Consider the following 19161-nt stretch of genomic DNA (forward strand, 5'->3'; position numbering starts at 1 on the left):
AAAAGCACTGAATCAGAGAAATTACAGCCTGTGCCCTCTATTCTTCAGCTTTTATTTTTTCTTTTCCTCTGTGCTTTCGTTCTTACTCTTTTCCTTCTTTACCTGGCTTTTTCTTTTCACTCTCTCTGAAATTAGTGTTCACTGTTTTCCTCTCTGGGCTGTTTTCTCTCTTTTATTTATATTCTACAAATTTTCTGTTATCTCTCTCTTTCTGTCCTTGCTTTATTTTTCCCTATTTCATTTTTCCCCACCATTTTTTGTTTTTCTCCCAAACACAGAATGCTATAGATGGAAACACTGAGATATATCTATTCAAGATTCACGTATGTGTTGAGGTACAGAGCAAGATTAAGTAAACCCTGTAGCATCAATTTTGTCTTCCATTCAAGCCACATTTGTAGTAGGACTTGGGTAAAGGAATGTGATAAAATCAAATCTGCCTCATATTCTCATATTCTGCTGCTGATTGGAACCTTGCACAGTCACTGGAATGATTCAGAGAAAGTTAATGTAATTTGCTATGTATCACCTCAAGAAACTGTGTTTGTCAGCTTCATACAGCTGTGTGTAACATTCAGGGAAAATGATTTCCTTGGTATTGCTGTCAGGAGTATAAAGTCATGATGTAGGATCTGCTGATTTTCTGGGGATTTTCCACTAATGGATTTGCATTGGAGCTTTGTAATTATGCAAAGAGTCAAGCCAATAAAAATTAATACTAGTTTGTGTGTAATCATAATGGAAGAAGTTGATGTATCCTGTCTGTTTACCAGTTGCGTGAAAGAGAGAATATCACTGCCCAGAAGTACTTTTTTTTTTCTTTTTTTTTTTTTTTTTTTCCCCTGTATCATAATGATCACAGAGACGCATGAAAATGCTTCCCAAAATAGGTGGTTTTGTATGACCTTTTTTTTTTTTTTTTTTTTTTTTTTTTTTGGTTCTTTCCCCGAGGCTGCTAAAGTATTATCTTTCTTGGCTTTGTTTGAAAAATGGTGTAATTCCAAATAGTCAACAACCCATGATCTTCAGCTTACTACTTCTGTGTTGTGCAGTTCTTAAGTTTATTCCGTTTCATTTTGAAGCTCTGTAAATTCTATTTCTGTCAGTTTGAGTATCGGGAATCAAAGGATCAAAGGCATAGAGTGATTTGTAGTAATCAGAAATATTTCATGGTTGAGTCTTTCATTATCTATTGGGAAAAATAAAATGTATCTATTTGGTGTGTTTCTTGAGAAGAATGTGTTCTTGCCAGAGTTGCATCCATTGCCAATTGTGTCCTATCAATGCTATCTTATGCTTGAAGAGCAAGACCTAAGTAATCATTCTTTTCTTTTTTTTTTTTTTTTTTTTCCTCCTGTTAGAAAAAGAATTAACTGCCAATTAATTTTCTCCTTCCTTTGGGATCTACCTGTGTATCCCAAAATGCAGAACAATAAAAGTTACCTTGTATGTCATTTTGGGTGCCACATTTATACAGCCTGCTCACCTCAGCCCATTTAGAGACCAATTCTTATATGTATTAATCATAGTTTCTTGTGTCTTATTACAGAACAGAAAAATATTCAGTTCCAAATGTTAAAATGGGGCACATTTTATTAACATCAAAAGCAGTAAATTATCTCTGCTTATGAAATGAGACTGAGCAATTTCTGCTGAACTCTTCCTGACTTGCCCCTTCACTAGGATACGGTGTTTTCTAATTTCTCAGAGGGCCTTGCTTCCATTAAGGGCAAGAACTGTTTTAAAGCTGTAATGAAAGCCATACATAGCTGAAATTCAAGTAGAGGAAATGCCCTAAATTCTATTTCAGTAGCTCATCTAGAGATATTTTCAGTTTTATATTTATAAGAATGTCAATTAACCTAGAGACTAGGACACACATGGAAGAATAACGATGAAGTGGATGTCATTTTAACACACTGAAGTCAGGTAGTTGGACCTAAATCTTCTTTATAGGAGCTTGATTTACATAAGAAGCTAGCATGTGTTGCCTAATCTAATTTTCAAGCAGCTTGGTGATTTAAATGCTTTTTGCTTTCAATGTTGTCAGACAACACTGGTCAAAGTTGCAAATATATATATATTAAAATAAATTAAAAAAAAAATGCTGGAAGAACACTGGCAGTGGCATGATTTCAGTTTCTCCTTTCCGAACTGGTGATCAGTTAATCATGTATTGGTGATAACAATAATAGTAGTAAGAGTAGTAAGAGTAATAACAATAATACTCTTAATCAAAGTGCAAGTCAGCAACAAAGTACCAGTTGTGTCACTTCCTTATCTAGCTACTCAAGTTGGAGATCCAAGCAAGCCAGATACTCAGCATGCTGTTTTCTGTTATGAAGAGAACTGATATCAGACCTGCAGTACTACTTTTACAGTACTACTTTTCCCATAATGGGAAGTGACCCTGTCAACACTAAAAAGACAAAAAGAGTAATGGGTGCTACAGGTCTTTTATTTATTTATTTATTTATTTAAATGCAGGGTGGTGTTTTTATCTGGAGGGAAAAAAAAAAAGGCATGTATATCAAATCTGCTTCCATTGAATAAAAGGTCATACCTCGCCAACTTATTTTATGAGGTATTTTGTAGTAAACATAAGATACAAAGTCATCACCTAATAATAGTTGAGCAGTGTTTTTTTTTTTTTTTTAATTCTATATATATATTTTATCCCCCCACTTACAATGATGTCACTCCTAGTAATTTTTTTCTTCTCTCCCTCATTTTCAATGTTAGTGCTACGAGATGACTTCCGCCAAAACCCTACAGATGTTGTGGTGGCAGCTGGAGAGCCTGCCATATTGGAGTGCCAGCCACCTCGTGGACACCCTGAGCCTACCATCTACTGGAAGAAGGATAAAGTCCGCATTGATGACAGGGAAGAGCGGATCAGTGTGAGTACAGCTCAGGTGGTTGTTCATATATATGGGACCTGCAATAAAGCCAAGTAGCTGAGCATGGCAGACCATCATAGCTTCAGGTCTTTCTCCGTAGCTAATCATGTACACCACTGAAGTGGATGTCAGAAACTGAGTTGAGTTTGCACACCCTTGGAGTAGGACAGTCTTGTGCTGTGTAAAGTGGTGGAAGGACAGAGAGAGGAGCCTTGGCTTCTGAAAATGCAGAAGGAGAGAGGGAGAAATATAATGTATTCACCTTTCCCACAGAGACTTCTTGTTGCACTTGACAGTTTTTGTCCGTGACCTTTCCTAAATGAGGGGTAAAAGTTGTTTATTTCTACTGGTTTAAGTGTCCAGCTTGAACTTCCTGAGGCTTGCTTTGTGCAACTGTTGCAACCAAAGTCTGTTAGAGCCTAGATTTGGTTGTGTAAAGTATGCTATTCGATGTGAGCTGTCTCACCTTGGGACTCAGTGGATCTCTTTGACCAGTTTGGCCTTATCTTTTCTAGATCTCACTTTCCTGAAATGAAAACAATATCAGGCTTTATTTCAGAGAGCTATTTGAAGGATAAAACCAGTCATATCTATGAGATATGCAAATACTCTCTTAGAAAAAAGTAAAACAAAACAAAACAAAAAACCACTAATTTAGGATTACATTGGTAATGCTGAATTTAGTATAGTAATTGGGATGTATGTTCTAAGCAAAGACTAAAGTTATACTCTAAAGAATGATTGTCCCTGAATAGGAATACGTATTAAATAAAGGAGAAAAACGGTTTGATTTTTGTGATGGATCATTTTGTGAACTGAATGAAAAAAGTTCCAGCACAGAGAATTATCTTATCAAGTGAATAGAAATGATATAATGGTCTGTGCAAACTAATGGGACAAATTAAAGGTGTGTGGACATAATTCCTAATTTTTGAATGTTAATTTTTTTTGTTCCTAATTTTTGAATGTTAAGTTTTTCACTATTGATATTCATTTAATAAAGTTTTATATTGTATGTGGGGATATGTAATTCATTCAGTGCTGATGTTATTCGATGTGGAAGTACTGTTAGGAACTTGTTCATTGCTTTGGATGCCTAAAGAAGTATTCCAAGCTAAACAATCCAAATAGTTGCTATTTGTGGTATTATGGGCCATCCTATTTCTGCTACAGTCTACTCAAGAATAGAGGAGGAAGGTAGAGTGGCAGGGAGATACCATTCCCTGACTCTCGAGTTTCTTTGGCTATATTCCAAGTTCATTTTGAAGCACTGCATTCATGTTCTAACTTTTAACCTGCAATTTTGTTACTTTATTTCTTTCAACTACCCTGCTTTTTCTCTCTATAAATATCCTTTATACCCAAGAAAACATTAAAGCTTGTGGGAGTCAGGTGAATTCTCAGTTTGGGCTACATTCAATCTGTTTGCATCAAGGAGAAGAGAAAATCTGTCTTAAATCGGTGAACAAGGAAACTGTTCAGGCACCAGTAACAATAAAATGAACTAACTAAATAAACCTGAGTGAAACTGCCTTTTTCCTCAGAGAGGTGTCAAAAGTGCTTTACATATCATCATGCAAGAAATGCAACCACTCTGCATTGCCAAAGAGGTAGCAAGGAATGAAAGTGTTTGAAATGTAATGCATCTAATGAAAAATAAGGGGATAAAATGAAACACATCTAAAATCAATCAGTAAGATAAAATGCATTCTAGAGCAGCATAATGATATTTAGTTGTATGGGATTATTATTTTTTTTAAGCCTTTTATATATTTACAAACAAAATATTAAAATGCTTAATTTGTGGAATTTGCCTGAGTGTGTGTGTATCTTTTTCTGATATCTTTTGTTTATCTGAATTTAAAAATATGTTTCTTGTTTTGAAACAGATACGTGGTGGAAAACTAATGATCTCCAATACACGAAAAAGTGATGCTGGCATGTACACTTGTGTTGGAACCAACATGGTGGGGGAGCGAGACAGCGATCCAGCAGAGCTGACTGTCTTTGGTAAAGCTACTCAAGCTTTTGTTTCCTTTTCACTACAAATGTTATATATTGAATTGATATATGTGACTCATCAGAATATGAGACAAAATCAGGTTAACAAAATGCAATAGCATTGCTTAAGCTGCATTTTGTAGCTCCTGGTTTTAAAGGCTGCAATTTATAGTGATGGAACGGTGATGGCCCAATATTTTCCTTCTAAGCACGTAGTCTAAATTTAATTGGAGGTCCTTAGTGATATGCATATGCTTAGAAACGGTAATCCAGGACATAATGCTCTCCCTCACAAAATTGCCAAATGTAATTGAGCCACTTCTAATACAGTTGACAATTCCTACTTAACAGAGATTTGGACCAGCATTGCCTATTTAAATAATTACTTATTCCTGTGGGGTTGTGAAATCAAACAGTTGTAGGAGAGCACAGCAGAGCACAGTGGACCAGTAAAAAGTCATTAGAGAAAATCCAAGATCAAGTTTTTGAATGTATAGAGGTATGTCTGTCATCTGTTTTTTTAAAGGGCACAAAGCAGCTTTGCATCCTGAAAACCAGGGCATTATTTTGGTTTCTAGTGTTGCTGAATGAATCAGAAATGGATATGTGAGGGCCTAGAGCAAAAATAGAATAATACTGATTGTAGGCTGGATCCATCCTGCTAACAACTGGATAAGAAGCAAAGCCATTAAATCCTGCTGTGGTACATCCTGTAGTCATGACATTTCTATTTACCATTAGCTGTGGTTCTGTAGGAATCAGTCATGAGGTCTTGAGCAAACAAGAGAAAATCAATAAGGAAAAAAAAAACTCATTGCTACAAATACATACATACAAAAGAGAAAGAAATATCACTAATGCTTCCTCCTTGATAAAATACTGACATTTCAAACAAGACTACTTGTAATTCTAGTAAGATTTTCCATAGGTATCCTGAACTACTTTGTAAGGCAGGTGCTCTTAATTTGTTTACTTTCTGCTTAATATAGTGCACTGGAAAACCCGATCACAAATACTACTGTGTTTGCATGTATGTGCAGTTCAATATTTGTTTGTCCACTGTAAAAGACACATTGTGGTATTCACAGAAGATGCAGAAAAGTTTCTGCTTGACAAGATCTGTGAGTGACTGAGGATTTGGTGCTCTCTGGCTGTGAAGGCTTCCACTCTACTTATTTTGTTATGTATTTGTGGAAGCACATGACTTAAAAAAAGAACTAATATACCTTAAAAACAAACAAACAAAAATAATAATAAATAAATAAATAAATAAATAAATAAAACAGAAAGGAATCTCCATCAATTTATGTCCTTTATGTCCTGTTGAGGTTGTGCCTTTATACAGATGTTAAAGAGACATGATGTATCTTCTTCATCAGTTTAAATACTGATAATCTCTGTTATTACTCCCTGTGGATAGCAAGCAGATTGCAGTCCTAAACTACGAAGCCTTAAGAAATCCTTAAGAAAAGAATTTGTTAAAAATTTGTTAAAACTCATATAATACAGTTGAAGTCTAATTTGCAAATAGGGAACAAAATCAGCTATAAATTAAATTAGAAGTTTTAATTCTTCATTACCGTGTTAGTCTATTTAAATAAAAACTGTATTTAAAATTCCCTTTCCATATGTATATCTTCCTATTTAAAATTCTTGGGTGGCCATCTAAAGGTGGTTCAGCTTTGCCTTCCACCAGCAGAACAGTTACACTCCTTTCCTGGGGTACAAGCACCAGCTCCTGTGTGCGTGTGTGGGTGTGTGAGTACACAGTGCACTGGAGAGCATTATCCGTGATGTTTACAGGAAGTAATGCATCTACTGGACAGTCCAATCAATCTAAGCATACACAATAAATCCAATAAATCCAGCAACTCTGGGAAACATCAGATTGGTTGTGCATGTTCAGATTGACTTCACTGGACACAGGCAAAAACACATCATCTGTTAAGTCCACAGCCTTCCTGTGCATTCATAATAATATGAATCACAGTTTTGGGAAACGTGCAAGTAGTGCAAATGTTGAGAAACGTATATTAAAAATATCATAATGCTTACATTATTATTCAAGAGCCCAACTTCAACTGTTTTGAACATATTTGAAAATAGGTTTTATATTTAAAATTGAAATATTAGCTAAAAGGCTTAGAAACTGTAATAATGTGGCTGGTAAGCCTACAGCTGGTGCTGATTCTGGAGAGGAAGGTGTATTATTTAGCTGATTATTAATGTTCCTAATGTTTTTCTGAATAACAAACACAGAAAACCCTTTTCATACTGTGAAAGCAGCCTTAAAAAACACACTCCTCTGTAGGAAATGGAGCCGTTTCACACTAGTTCTCAAGCCTTTCCAGGAATCAGCCACTTGTTACTTTTGGCTCTGAAAGTTTTTCTGTAATACTTGAAGTTAATTTCTGCATGTCACTTGTGACAAGTCTCTGGCTTGTGCAGTAAATTTAGCTCGGGGGATGGCCTGTGGAAAAACTGAGTCAGTGTGGTGGTAACTGGTGGCTTAATGGGAACAGCATGGAAGCCTAGCCTGAAAGATTACACCTTTCCTGAGTAAAAAGTAAAACAAAATAAAATAAAAAGTGCAATAAAACCCTTAGAAAGAAATGGGAAGAGAAAATGAGAGTTTCCCTTATGTAGAATGTATTTACTCAGATGGGTACCCATTCAATAACATTTGCTGAGAGATCTTTGTGAATGACACCTGTAGAGCCCTCACAAAGCAAGCCATTTTCTTCCAACCCCATCTACATAGGAAACATAGTTTTCAACATTGAGGCACTCACCCAGAATGAGGATGCTCAAGCCTACTGTTAGCATCTGTGCAGATTGCATTTCTTTTGTTCCCAAGTCATGATTCTTCAACAAGCAGAAATTTTGTGAAATCCAAAATTTTCACAGTAAAATATCATAAATAAAATTGATTATGTAATCAGTGCTTCCCAAAATTATTCCTACGTTTTGAATATTGACAACGATTGCATGAGATTTTGTTAGTGCTCTCCTTCAAACACTACTGGTAGTTATTGTCTTTTTGAGGCTCCGAGGTGTTATCTTGGAGTAGATCAAGAAGACCGAGTACCTCAGAGCCTGAGGTGGCCTTTAAGTAAAGTTAAGAACTAATCCATCAATCCTAACATTCCCCAAAAGAGACAGCACAGTATTTTATTATTATGGACACATATTCTAAATGCCAATTCAGAAGCATGATACAAATTAAGCAGCTTTGTGTTTGGGCTCATAGCCTTTGACTGAACAAAAATCAGGCAAGATGCAAAGCAGAAACAGTTCCATTTCAATTCATAAGAAAGCTTGGTTTGTAAATACATAATGTGGAGCCAGAAATAAAATAAAAGGAATAGCTGTTAACGTTTTATAATTTTGTCACACTATTGCAGTGTAACCAAACAATTTTTCAAGATGGTTTAACTCTTTCAGACTCCTTTTTGTTCCTTTGGACTTTAAATGTTATGTTTGGAGAGAATGTACAAAGGTGTATCTTGTATATTGATTCTGAAGCTCAGTGAAATCAATGAAAGCCTTAATATATCGACTTCAAGAGGCTGGCACCAGGCAGTGGAAAAAGATTGAGATATATTTAGAAGAGCCTCAAAAGAATGTAAAGTATAACTAATAAGAGTACAAAAATGTCTTAAAAGATATGTCAATTCAGACATAATAAAGATTGTTTTGGATTAATCTTTGATTTTAGCTTTGGTGCCTGAACCTTTCTTCAGCTAATAAGGTCCTGTGGGATGAAGAGGTATTTTCTTCTGATGCTCGAAGAAGTATTTGTGTTTGATGTTTTTGTGATATTGTCAGGCTGAAAGAGATACCATAGTTCCAGCAAGAATATACTGTGATGACATGATGTTAGAGAAAGAAATCCAAAAACCCCTTAATGAAGACATTGTACCTCATTTTTCTTCCGAGAATTCTGACTATATGGAAGGCCGTAGCAGAGAGTCTAGTCCCATCATATCTTGCAAATCAGTCCCAGAAGATTTCCCAGCCAGAAAAAATGCCTAAATCAGGGTGTACATTCACAGTTTAAGACAGAGAGGTTGACATTCCCTATTTTGTCCCTCTGATCAAAAGTTCTTCTATTTTTCTTCAAAACCTTATACTTCCCACTTGCAGTGTACTTGTGGTAGTTTGTAAAGAATCATTGTGGCTTTGCAATATTTGCTGTCTGTGGGTACTAACAAATTGAAATAGGATGATCCAACTGTGAAAAAGGGTCCGATTGCTCTCCGAAGTCTGTTCTTCATACTCAGTAGAAACTGTTCCTGAAATTAAAACCACAGTAGATAGATACAATATGAAGAAAACACTAACGTTTGATAAAAATCAGTCTAGTTCATTTGCATGTTTCTCCGTGCATTCACTGTGCAAACTTACTGCATTTTGTTAGTACTGTGCAATGTCTGCAGAAGTGTGCAATATCTACACAACTCCTTATTTCTCAAACAAAACAATAAAATGTGCCTGAAAATAGGAAGTAGAAGAATGTCTTTAAATAGTAAAATATCTGCCTTTGCAACTATATTTTCATTTATTTGGCCAGCGTCCTGTATGCTGTCTCCTTCCTCATCTTCATTTTTGACAGACAGCTTTACTTTATCCAGCTCATGATGCAGGTAATGAAATAGCTACAGTTTTGACAGCATTCTGAAATGAAACTTACTTCTTATCACCTAATGTTTCTTTTTTCCTTTGCATCAGAACACTAAGGTGAAAAGAAACTCTTTTTAAAAAAACTATTTGCTATTAAATACCTCCCAAAACTCATCCTTCTAACTTGTGTTTGAATGCTTCTTTTTAGATCAGAAGGACATTTTTAAAAAATGATGCCTTCTCCCAGCCAACAAGGAGAAAACAGTTCTAAATCAGATTGAGTCTCCACATTATGGGGACCATCAAATCCTTCACTCTAGCAGTTGCCTCAGCAGACAAAATATATTAAGGCAGTTAGGATCATTTTAATTAGATTGAGGTCCCATATATGGCTGTCTAACTTTTTGAGGAACAGAGAAAGGGCAATAATACATCTGAGGGTCATCCGAATCTCTCTAATAGAGTGTGATACACAGACCAATTGTTAAATAGAGGAAAAATTGAGTTCAGGGGTTTACTTCTGTCAGCACCCAAAGCAAGGAAGGGTTTTCTTATATTTCTGGCTTGGATCAGTCCTGTGATTTTCTTGTAGTGCCTATCTCAGGCCCTGCAACATACTGTAGGTGTGTGCCCAGATTGCATTAACAATCCCCTTTTATAACTGCATGCAGAGTTTATTCTGAAGTTATAAAGGTCAACCCAGTAATAGTACAACTGGTTGACATGACATATAACCATGACCTATTTTATAGTTCTCTTCAAAGATTTTTAATATTCATCAGTGAAAGCCTGGGAAGTAGGTATTTTATTTACTCAGAGAAAACTTATAAAGTAACTATATTAAACTATATTTTATATGTCCATGATTTTAATTTATTACCCTTTTGTTTCTCAAATATATTGTGTTCTGAATGCTGTTGACAGAGTAACAATATTTAATTACACCACAAGGCTTTATTTGAGGGTGAATCATTTAAAAAGAAAAAAAAAAGTCACAAGATATTTTCTGAGGTTTGGCTCTGAAACTGTATTTGACCTGGCTGTGCAAAGAAATCTTCTCTATTTAGCACGCTCAGGCAAACTCTGTCTCCTGAGAGATTAACACTGTAAGCAAGTTATGCAGGTGACTCAAATCCAGTTAATCTCACATAAAGAATGTTAATTGCATTGGCAATGGCATTCCCTCTGATCACTTTATTGCTGTATAATTAGCTATTGGACATATTCAAGGGATTGTCTAAGCGATACAAATCCAGGAAACAACATGAAAGAGAACTTACTCCTTCTGGATTCACACTGTACAAAATGCAGAGATGAAAAAATGGAAATAGCATTTATTGTTATTTGTATGTCCTTGATAACTGTGGTCCATACTTCCATAGCTATCTATTTTCTTGCAAATATGTAACTGTTTTGGAAAATACACAATTTGAGAAGCTGATCTGAAACAAACATATATATGCTCCTAGATTGTCTTGGTCTGGAATCAAGTAATTTACCTAATGATCTTTCAGCCATTTACTGTCTCATCAGCTGGGTTCTCCTCAAAATGTGATAGGAATTTATTTTATTATCTCCTGTAGAGAACCATTTACAGCCACAAATAGCAATTTCATAAACATGAATATATTTATTTCTTAGTTGTTTACAGGCAGCTTTTGTAAGGAGGGTCTGAGATAATTTTTGTATGCAGACCAAGCAAACATACTGGCACATGCAGATTTATTAAAGTTCAAAGTGAATGGACCAGGGCTTCTAAATCACCTATAAGGATGCTGATCTGAATCTAAATCTCTTGGCTAAAGATCATCTCTTGAAAAATAAATTCCAAAATATAGAATGTGTTGTTTGTGAGCTCAGAGGAGGCATTGAGCTATGCTCTTTTAGGTGAGAAGTTCTGGATAAGATACTGCTGCAAACTTACAGAAAGTTTAATTAAGATATTCCCTTTTAGATCCACGCATTTACAAACAGGCCAAGTGCATTGCTTAGCATTAAGGCCAACAACTATCACTTTTGTTACTTTATCCTGTTTTAATGTTTGTCAAACTAAAATGACTTTATCAAAAATTTTCCATGCTTGATGTCTGATTTACCTGTTTTTTGTTTGTTTGTTTTGTTTTAATTGTTAAATTTGTTCATTATTTTCTACAAATATTGAAGTTTTTGTAGTTGGGAGGTAAAAGGATAATTGGATGAATATGGGGAAGGATTTGGAGGAGAGAAAGGAAGGAAGCCTTTTGTCCTGAGAAATGCAAGTAGGTTCCTCATACTGAATAACAAGAACCTAGAATTCGATGGAAAATCATTGCTACTATACCAGAGATGTAATTTTTTGCCTTCCCAAATAATTTTCACTAAGCTTAGCCAATTATGCACCTCTTGAAATAAATAAACTCATACTCCTGAGAGACCGAGTAGAGTATAGTTCTGAGCAGCGGTTTTCCTCCAGTGCAGTCTAGCATTGCTGTCGGTCTCCTGCAATGATGTCTGGTTACTTCAACCAATTTTTCTTGTATTAATACTCTGGATGGGCTGTATCTGGATGGCACAGAGAAAAGAAGCTCCAACTCAAGTGTAGTTCAAATATGTAATATAAAATTACATCAGTTTGCTAAAATGCACAAAGAAGTTAGAGGCATGAATACATGTATTTGGAAGGGAGACCAGACTTGCACATTTCCTGGGTTGAGGCTGTGAGTGGCAATGTTGTTGGGCTAGGAGGAGACAGGCTGAAGAAGCAGGCTGCAGCTGGAAAGAGCTGGCACAGCTAGTAGCTGGCCCAGAGGTGGACATGAGGCATTCTCACAGGCTAGACAAGACACAAGGTCAGGGTAGGTGCAAGCCTAGCTGGGATTGGGAAGGATCAGGAGACTGCATGCTCAGGGAAGGAAAAATCTGGTGGGGCACACTCAGGGCAAGGAGCTGTAACAAAGAATATATACGGCTGGCTGGTACACAGGCTTGAGACAGGGAGTGAAGACTGGACTTCAAGGGGCAGAGGGAGACCAGAACTGCAATTACTTGCCCAAATGCTACTGCAACCTGCCAGCACAGCGTGTAGAAAAACAATGAAAAGTGAGAGAACAGCAATGGCTTGGGAGAAATGGGGAAAAGAAGTCCGTCCCTTAGACTTGTTATTATCTTTAGCACCTGGAAAAGTGCTGTTGATCCTTGAATGTGTCAATTCTTCTGCTGACAAAATACATTTTTCTCTGCCAATAGGTACCTCTGGTAGTATCATGTAATTCCTATGTGATATTGTGTCACTCTCATAAATATTTATTAACAGTTAGCTTTGTGTTCTTTATTTTCTGACTTAATATTCTGATTTGTGAGAGTGGTAAACATTTTATCAGCTGTAACTGAATTCAATGGAAACTGAGCTTCAAGCATACAAAATTCATGCTGAATTCTCATGAAAAAATACGTTGGCAGTTTTGTGTCTCAAGTTGGGCATGAAGATTTAGCAGGTGTTTTTTGCTTTTTTTTTTTACCTTTCTTTCTTAGATCTCCATCACACCTCAGAGAGGGGCTATGAAAGTAGGTGAATTGTTTATGAAGCATTAAGATAGGTGTAATGGAGATTGTGAGGAAATTAATAATTCTGTCTTTGAAGTGAGATTTGAGAAGTATGACAGGAGGCCACCCACTAAACAGTACAACTAAAGCAAAATATTAAACACCTGCTCGTTAAATGAATACCAACAATCTGGAGATGTTTGGGGAAGAAATAGTTTGTGATCATGTAATTGCAACCAGTCCCATAAGGCATAAACAGAAAGGGAATGATGAAAGGGCATGCAGACAGACTGAATTCTGACACTTCTGGCACTTAGGTGCTGCACACTCGATTTTGCAATCTTATTAATGTTCTTTTAATGTTTTTTTTCTTTTTTTTTTTTTTTTGGTTGTTGTTTTGTTTGTTTGTTTGTTTGTTTAAATTTTCATATATTAAATATGGATATCAAGCCTATAAACTCATCTCTGTTGTTATCAAGACAAACTGCCCGAGTCAGAATCTCGTATTGCTTAAATTTGTGTGAATTTTGAATAATTTTCTAAGTGACATCATAGCCCTCAAGTTGCTGAGAATGAAATGTGAAACATAGTGTGTAACCGGTTTTAAATGCCTGTGTAATAAATCGCTGTCTTGAGTGAAAATAGTGCTTCATATAAACCCAGTCTTATAATGGTTTGTCTCTGGTATAAATAATTTATGACAGTGAAAGTGCAGTATGGCTGGAAGAGGACAGAACCAAATTTATGCAATCCAAAGGCAACTTGGAAACTAACCCCGGTGACATCCTTTCAAATGAAATTACCGGTACTCTGAGTTTGTACCAGTGTAACTGAGATCAGATTGTGGCTCTGCATCTGGATTTCAAGCAGGCCTGTGCAACATTATGATGATTAATTATATTTGTAGCTGTGCAGGCTAACATAACAAGGGTAAACAGAACTGATTATTCAAACCTTAATTTAGTTTTCTGTGGTGAAGTTAGTGATGGGGATCAGGGAAGATTTGACCTCGGTACAATAGCCCTCGATCAGCTGAGCTGCATAACACAGAGTTTACGTTTTCCTCTGAAGCATCCAGGTATTGATTATTGCCGAAGGCGGGCTGTCTCCGCTGGCAGCTCGTATATTGCTAGAGCAGACAGCAGCTCTTAAATCACACTCCGTGCGTGCAGCAGTGCACAGCCAAAACATTCACGCGGAAGGGCACGGTCTTGAAGACGTCCCCGGTGGTGTGACAGGCAGGCAGTTGGGGCTAGCACGTGCTTCATGCTGGTGGCACTTGGCTTTTACGTGAGGGCCAGACGTGACAGTCGCTGCATCTCCAGCCCAGCTGTCGTTGTCCTGGCTGCTGATGCACATCATCAGTTCCACTTGTCTGAATTCACGGAGCTCAGCCCTCCTTTCCGCCTTCCGTGAGTTGGTAAAGAAAAAGATGCTGAGAAGTCAAAAGTTTTCATGTCAGCCCTGTGACTCACTGAGGAATTCTGATGTCTCTTTTCTAGAGCGGCCCACGTTTCTCAGGCGGCCGATTAACCAAGTGGTGCTGGAGGAGGAGGCCGTGGATTTCCGGTGCCAGGTGCAGGGGGACCCACAGCCGACTGTCCGCTGGAAGAAAGATGACGCAGACCCGCCGAGAGGAAGGTGAGAGTAGCGTTCGTGTTCCCAGTGCTTTCAAATTGCCGCTGTTGAATGACCCTGGAACCACTCCCAGCTAGATTTATTTCCTGTGTTTCTGGTCTTTGGCAATACAAACTGTGTTCCAGAGCCAGCTGAGTAGGGAAATCCACTCAGCTGGGCTGTCCAGCTTGTGGATTCCTGTGAGAGGAAGAAAATTGATGTGTAGATGTCAACAGATTCAATTCACTGCATTGCTGGAGAAAAATAAAGATGTTTTAGGGACTGTACCAGTGGTAATAGCCTTCAGTGTGTGGTGATACCGAAAGAGAGAAAGTTTGGCTGGAGAGCCCAGAGCTTCTGTCACATTTACGGGGTGGGTTGGAGGCAGGGCTTTTTTGGCTCCTTTGCTAATGTCAGTTGGGTCTCAGAAAGAAATCTTCCTCTGGAAAAAGCAAAAGAAATAAACTATCAGAAACAGAAAATAAAGATGAAATCTGGAACAGGGCATTTGTGTTCAAGAAAGATTCATTTAATCTGGAACAAGTTCCAGAGTGATCAGGGTATGAGAGTGTGTCTTACAAAACGATATTAAATTACCTTGGCTCCTTTCAGCTAGCAGAACAGAGTTTGGTCCTTGCTTTCCAGAACTCTTCCTATGTTTGATGCTAAACCATTTTTAGATTAAAATATCTTAAAACAGAAATAGGTTTGGGAACAGGAATGAGAATCCAAGTCTCCATAACCTGTCTTCTCTTTTGACCCTGTGACTCCTGATTCATTGTTTGCACAGTGTTTTTAAATTAAAGAGAAGATGTGAAGAGTGCTGCTTTTTTCCCACTGTGCTTGATTGTTGTTTTCCATCAGTGTTGTTTCCTTGGATGTGGCAGATATAATTTGAAGAAAAGGAGAACATTTAGATATTTTCTTCTTCAAACAAGTGCTTTAAACACTGCATTTATCCTGTGTAGGCTGGTTGCCAATATTATTTCTGCTTCTCCAATCATGATCACAAAAAAAAAAAAAAAAAAAAAAAAAAAGAGCAACTGCAATGTTGTTTGTGTGACTAGCTTGATGCTGTCAGAGTATATTAAGTGTGCTGTGAACACACTACTAGACTGGGCCTAAGTAAAACAAGTTAGACGTTGTGGCCTTCTTTCTTAATCACAGCCTGTCTTACGTTTTCACCCCAACATGGTAAAATGTGGTAAGACTGTTGTCTGGCAGTCTTCATCCAGTTGCTAAATATGGCATTTAGTGTCACATACAAATTCATGAGAAACGATGGCAAAATTCCTTGGAATCACGCAGTGTGCAGTCATCATTATGTCTAAGGTTAACGTCACTTGTTTCTCAACATCTAAATCTTTAATAAAATAAAAAAAAAAAAATCAAATTGGAGAATACCTGTTTTAGATTCCACATCCTCAACTCTATAAGATGTCTTAAGTGAATATGCAATTATATAATTGAATATATTAGTGTATGTATTAATGTAATGATGTATATTCTAGAAAAAGACAAAAACATTTCTGTTTTAACAGAAGAGATGCATATAAATGTACATACATTTTAAAATAATCTCTCCTTGCAACTTAAATTAAATTTGACATAGTTTTTTTTACCTAATTATTTAGGTAGATATGTACGTATGAAATGTGTAGAATATTATTTTGAAGAGCAGTCTTTTGGATGGCAAGATGAATTTTTCCTTGCTATTTAACTATGCATTGCAAAGTATCCCATAGTAAATGCATTTTGCTGCTGTGATTTAGTCCAACTATTGTGCTGCTTCTGTTGTTTAAATCATGTCTTCTAGGTCGCGTAGGCAGAACTGATGAATTGACAGTGCCTTTGATAAGCTTGCACATTGCGTTAGTTTTTTTTTTTTTTTTTTAAATGGCTTTATATTCCTTTTTTATCTATTTTATTGTGGAAAAACTTAAGTACTGTGTGTTTTGAGGTAGCTTCTCTTCATTCATGATGTCTTTCTAGGAAAGAAGAAATGTAACAGGAAATGGGAGAGTTTACTATGCTTTTAACTAAGCGAAGGGCAGGTTCATCAGATACACTCTGATGATACTCAACTTCAGGCTCAGAAACTATTCACAGTGTTCAGCAGTGTTTTTACACTGCATTTACACATTTAATTTACTGTGGTTTGGCATCTTAAGATAGAAATGGAGGGTATGTCTTAAGTTATATTGGCTTCTCAGAACATCACAGTGAGGAACGGGCAAAGTTGAGGGGTCCCATGCTGAAGACCACCTCGGGTGGTAGAGGATTGCCACTGCTGCTGTGGCAGTGCTGCTGCTGAAGGTTACCACCATGACCTGAACGATACGGGTTGTGATCATCTAGTCGAGTCCAATATCTGTACTTTAAAAGCAAATACCTCCGGTGATCAGGACTGTATGTTTTATTTTTCAAAATATATCATATTGCATAAGAGTATATGTAAGCAGAATCCTAAGTATTCAAAGAGTGGAGATTTCCAAACCATGTTGTTTAATGAAGGAGGGTAAACTTGGGATATGTGAAAGAAAAGGTATTGTTTTTTCTTGATTTTTTTTTTTTTTTTTTTTTTTTTTTTTTTTTTTAATGCAAGCAAAGAACTTTACCTGGGTGTAGTTTGAATGAATGGAAGAGAAAAATGAAAATGTGACCATTTTATAAACTGAGAAAAGTATTCCTAATTTTTCCTTCTTGAAGAAATACAAGATTTTTTTTTTTTTGAGGTTAAAATAGAAAGTAGCTTTCATCTCCAGAACTCCTGTATTTTAAGCATTTTAACATCTACAGTGGATTATGAAATCCTTAAGGAATACCCTTTGTTATTCTTTCTGCGTAAATAAATCCCTTTTTCTGAGCAGATCTGTACAGCTATTTGTCTTATAGCTTTCAGTGCCAATTTCCTGTTTCCACAGCTAATGATGTTCTTTGCACATCTGTCTGTATTTTGTTGTTGTTGTTTTCCAATAATTTCCTTTAGGCCACATCCCTATTTTACAAAGTGATTATAGTAGGTACCTGTTTCAACAAGTATTGCAAATTATTGAATTTTTCTGTTGTTAGTTCAACTTTCAAAAATGTCTAGGCCAGTGATAGTGAAGTGGGATAAACTAAATTATCATTTTTTGCATGCATTTTGTTTCTGTAATTTGCTTCTGGTGAATGCCAGAATGACTGATACTAGATCCATAGTCTTTCAGAAATCCTTCTCTGTTTTTCCATCTTACTTTCTTTTAGCTTTTTTACGTGTGAAAGCAAAGAGAAAAGTAATCACAGTAATTTCTGGTGACAAATATAAACAGTATTGCTCCACCAATTGGTGTGTTGAGTAATAATTGGAAAATAATTTCAGGCTATTATAGTTTTAATTATAAAAGTCCCTGATGAACTGTAAACATTACCAGTTGCAGTTAGAATGGGGGGGGGGAGGGGGGGAGGAAAGACTTCTAAAAAAATAAGTGTTTGAAAATATGAAAATAATAAAAAGTCTTAATGTGGCTATTTTGTTTAATTGTCCTTATAATTACCCAGAAATTTAGGAACAATCATGCTTTAAAAGTGAGAACAGATGGGCAGAAGTTTATTTTGCATGTGAAAGTCTTCAGTCCACATTTTTGCTGTTTTGAATTAATGATCTAAAACTACTACAACAGTCTATATTTTGAATTTAAGAACTTAGGTTGCTCTTATAGTGCACATTGTCAAAATGCCCGTAAAAAAAGGTCTCGCTAACATTCAAAGGATGTAACTTTTCCAAATTCCTGTAGACCTGACCTTGACATTTCAGAGACTTCTGTATAAATCATGAAGCTTTTTTTTATATCTTTGGGCAGGAATTAAGAAAGCAATAGAAGGAGCACTGTTTCCACCAGGTGGAAACTGTTGTGAATTATGCATAAGTGCTTTCATAGCTTATATATATATATATATATATATATATATAGGTTTAATAATGAATTAATGTGATTCTTCAGATTTGAAAATTCTTTTTAGGCCCTAAACCAATCCCAGCAAATGAAAAGCATGCTATAGAAAATGCTGATACTGCACCAACAGGCAAAACCAAAGTACATTGTGAAATCTGGGCTATGTAAAGCTTTTTTCTAAAAGCTGTCCATTTTGAATCAGTGATCCAAGACCAAAATGCATTGTGAATCAATGATAGAGGCACATGGTGTATATTTTATTTTAATTACTCAAAAAATTCAACATCACACCACAGCTTCCACAGTGCACAAAAGCTAGGGGAATAGTTAATCATGTATGACTCATGTCAAACTACTGGAGGTGAACAGGATATTGTGGGGTCACCAGTCTTGTGCCTTTGGCTGAAATACTAAGTTCGCTACTTCATGAATAGAGTTTCTTTTCATTATAAGTGACACAAGGAAATGGCAAAAAAAAATGTACTAAAGCAACTCAGGCAATTGTGGCTATGCAGAAAAATCAGGAAATACTTAGAAATAAAGAAAAATCATTTTTACACATT

At 36.3% G+C, this 19161-nt stretch overlaps 1 protein-coding gene across 7 annotated transcripts in view; it reads left to right on the top strand.

The window, feature by feature from the left end:
- The window catches only part of ROBO2 (roundabout guidance receptor 2), an 897160-nt gene that overhangs the window by 740902 nt on the left and 137097 nt on the right, over window positions 1-19161 (top strand). For all 7 annotated transcript variants that reach the window (XM_084538901.1, XM_084538898.1, XM_084538899.1 and 4 more), the window contains 3 exons: window positions 2743-2900; window positions 4790-4910; window positions 14549-14687. In XM_084538901.1, coding sequence (XP_084395027.1) covers window positions 2743-2900; window positions 4790-4910; window positions 14549-14687 — 418 coding nt within the window. The remainder of the gene's footprint in view (window positions 1-2742; window positions 2901-4789; window positions 4911-14548; window positions 14688-19161) is intronic.

Source organism: Aythya ferina (assembly GCF_964211825.1).
Source record: "Aythya ferina genome assembly, chromosome: 1".
Classification (NCBI taxonomy): domain Eukaryota; kingdom Metazoa; phylum Chordata; class Aves; order Anseriformes; family Anatidae; genus Aythya; species Aythya ferina.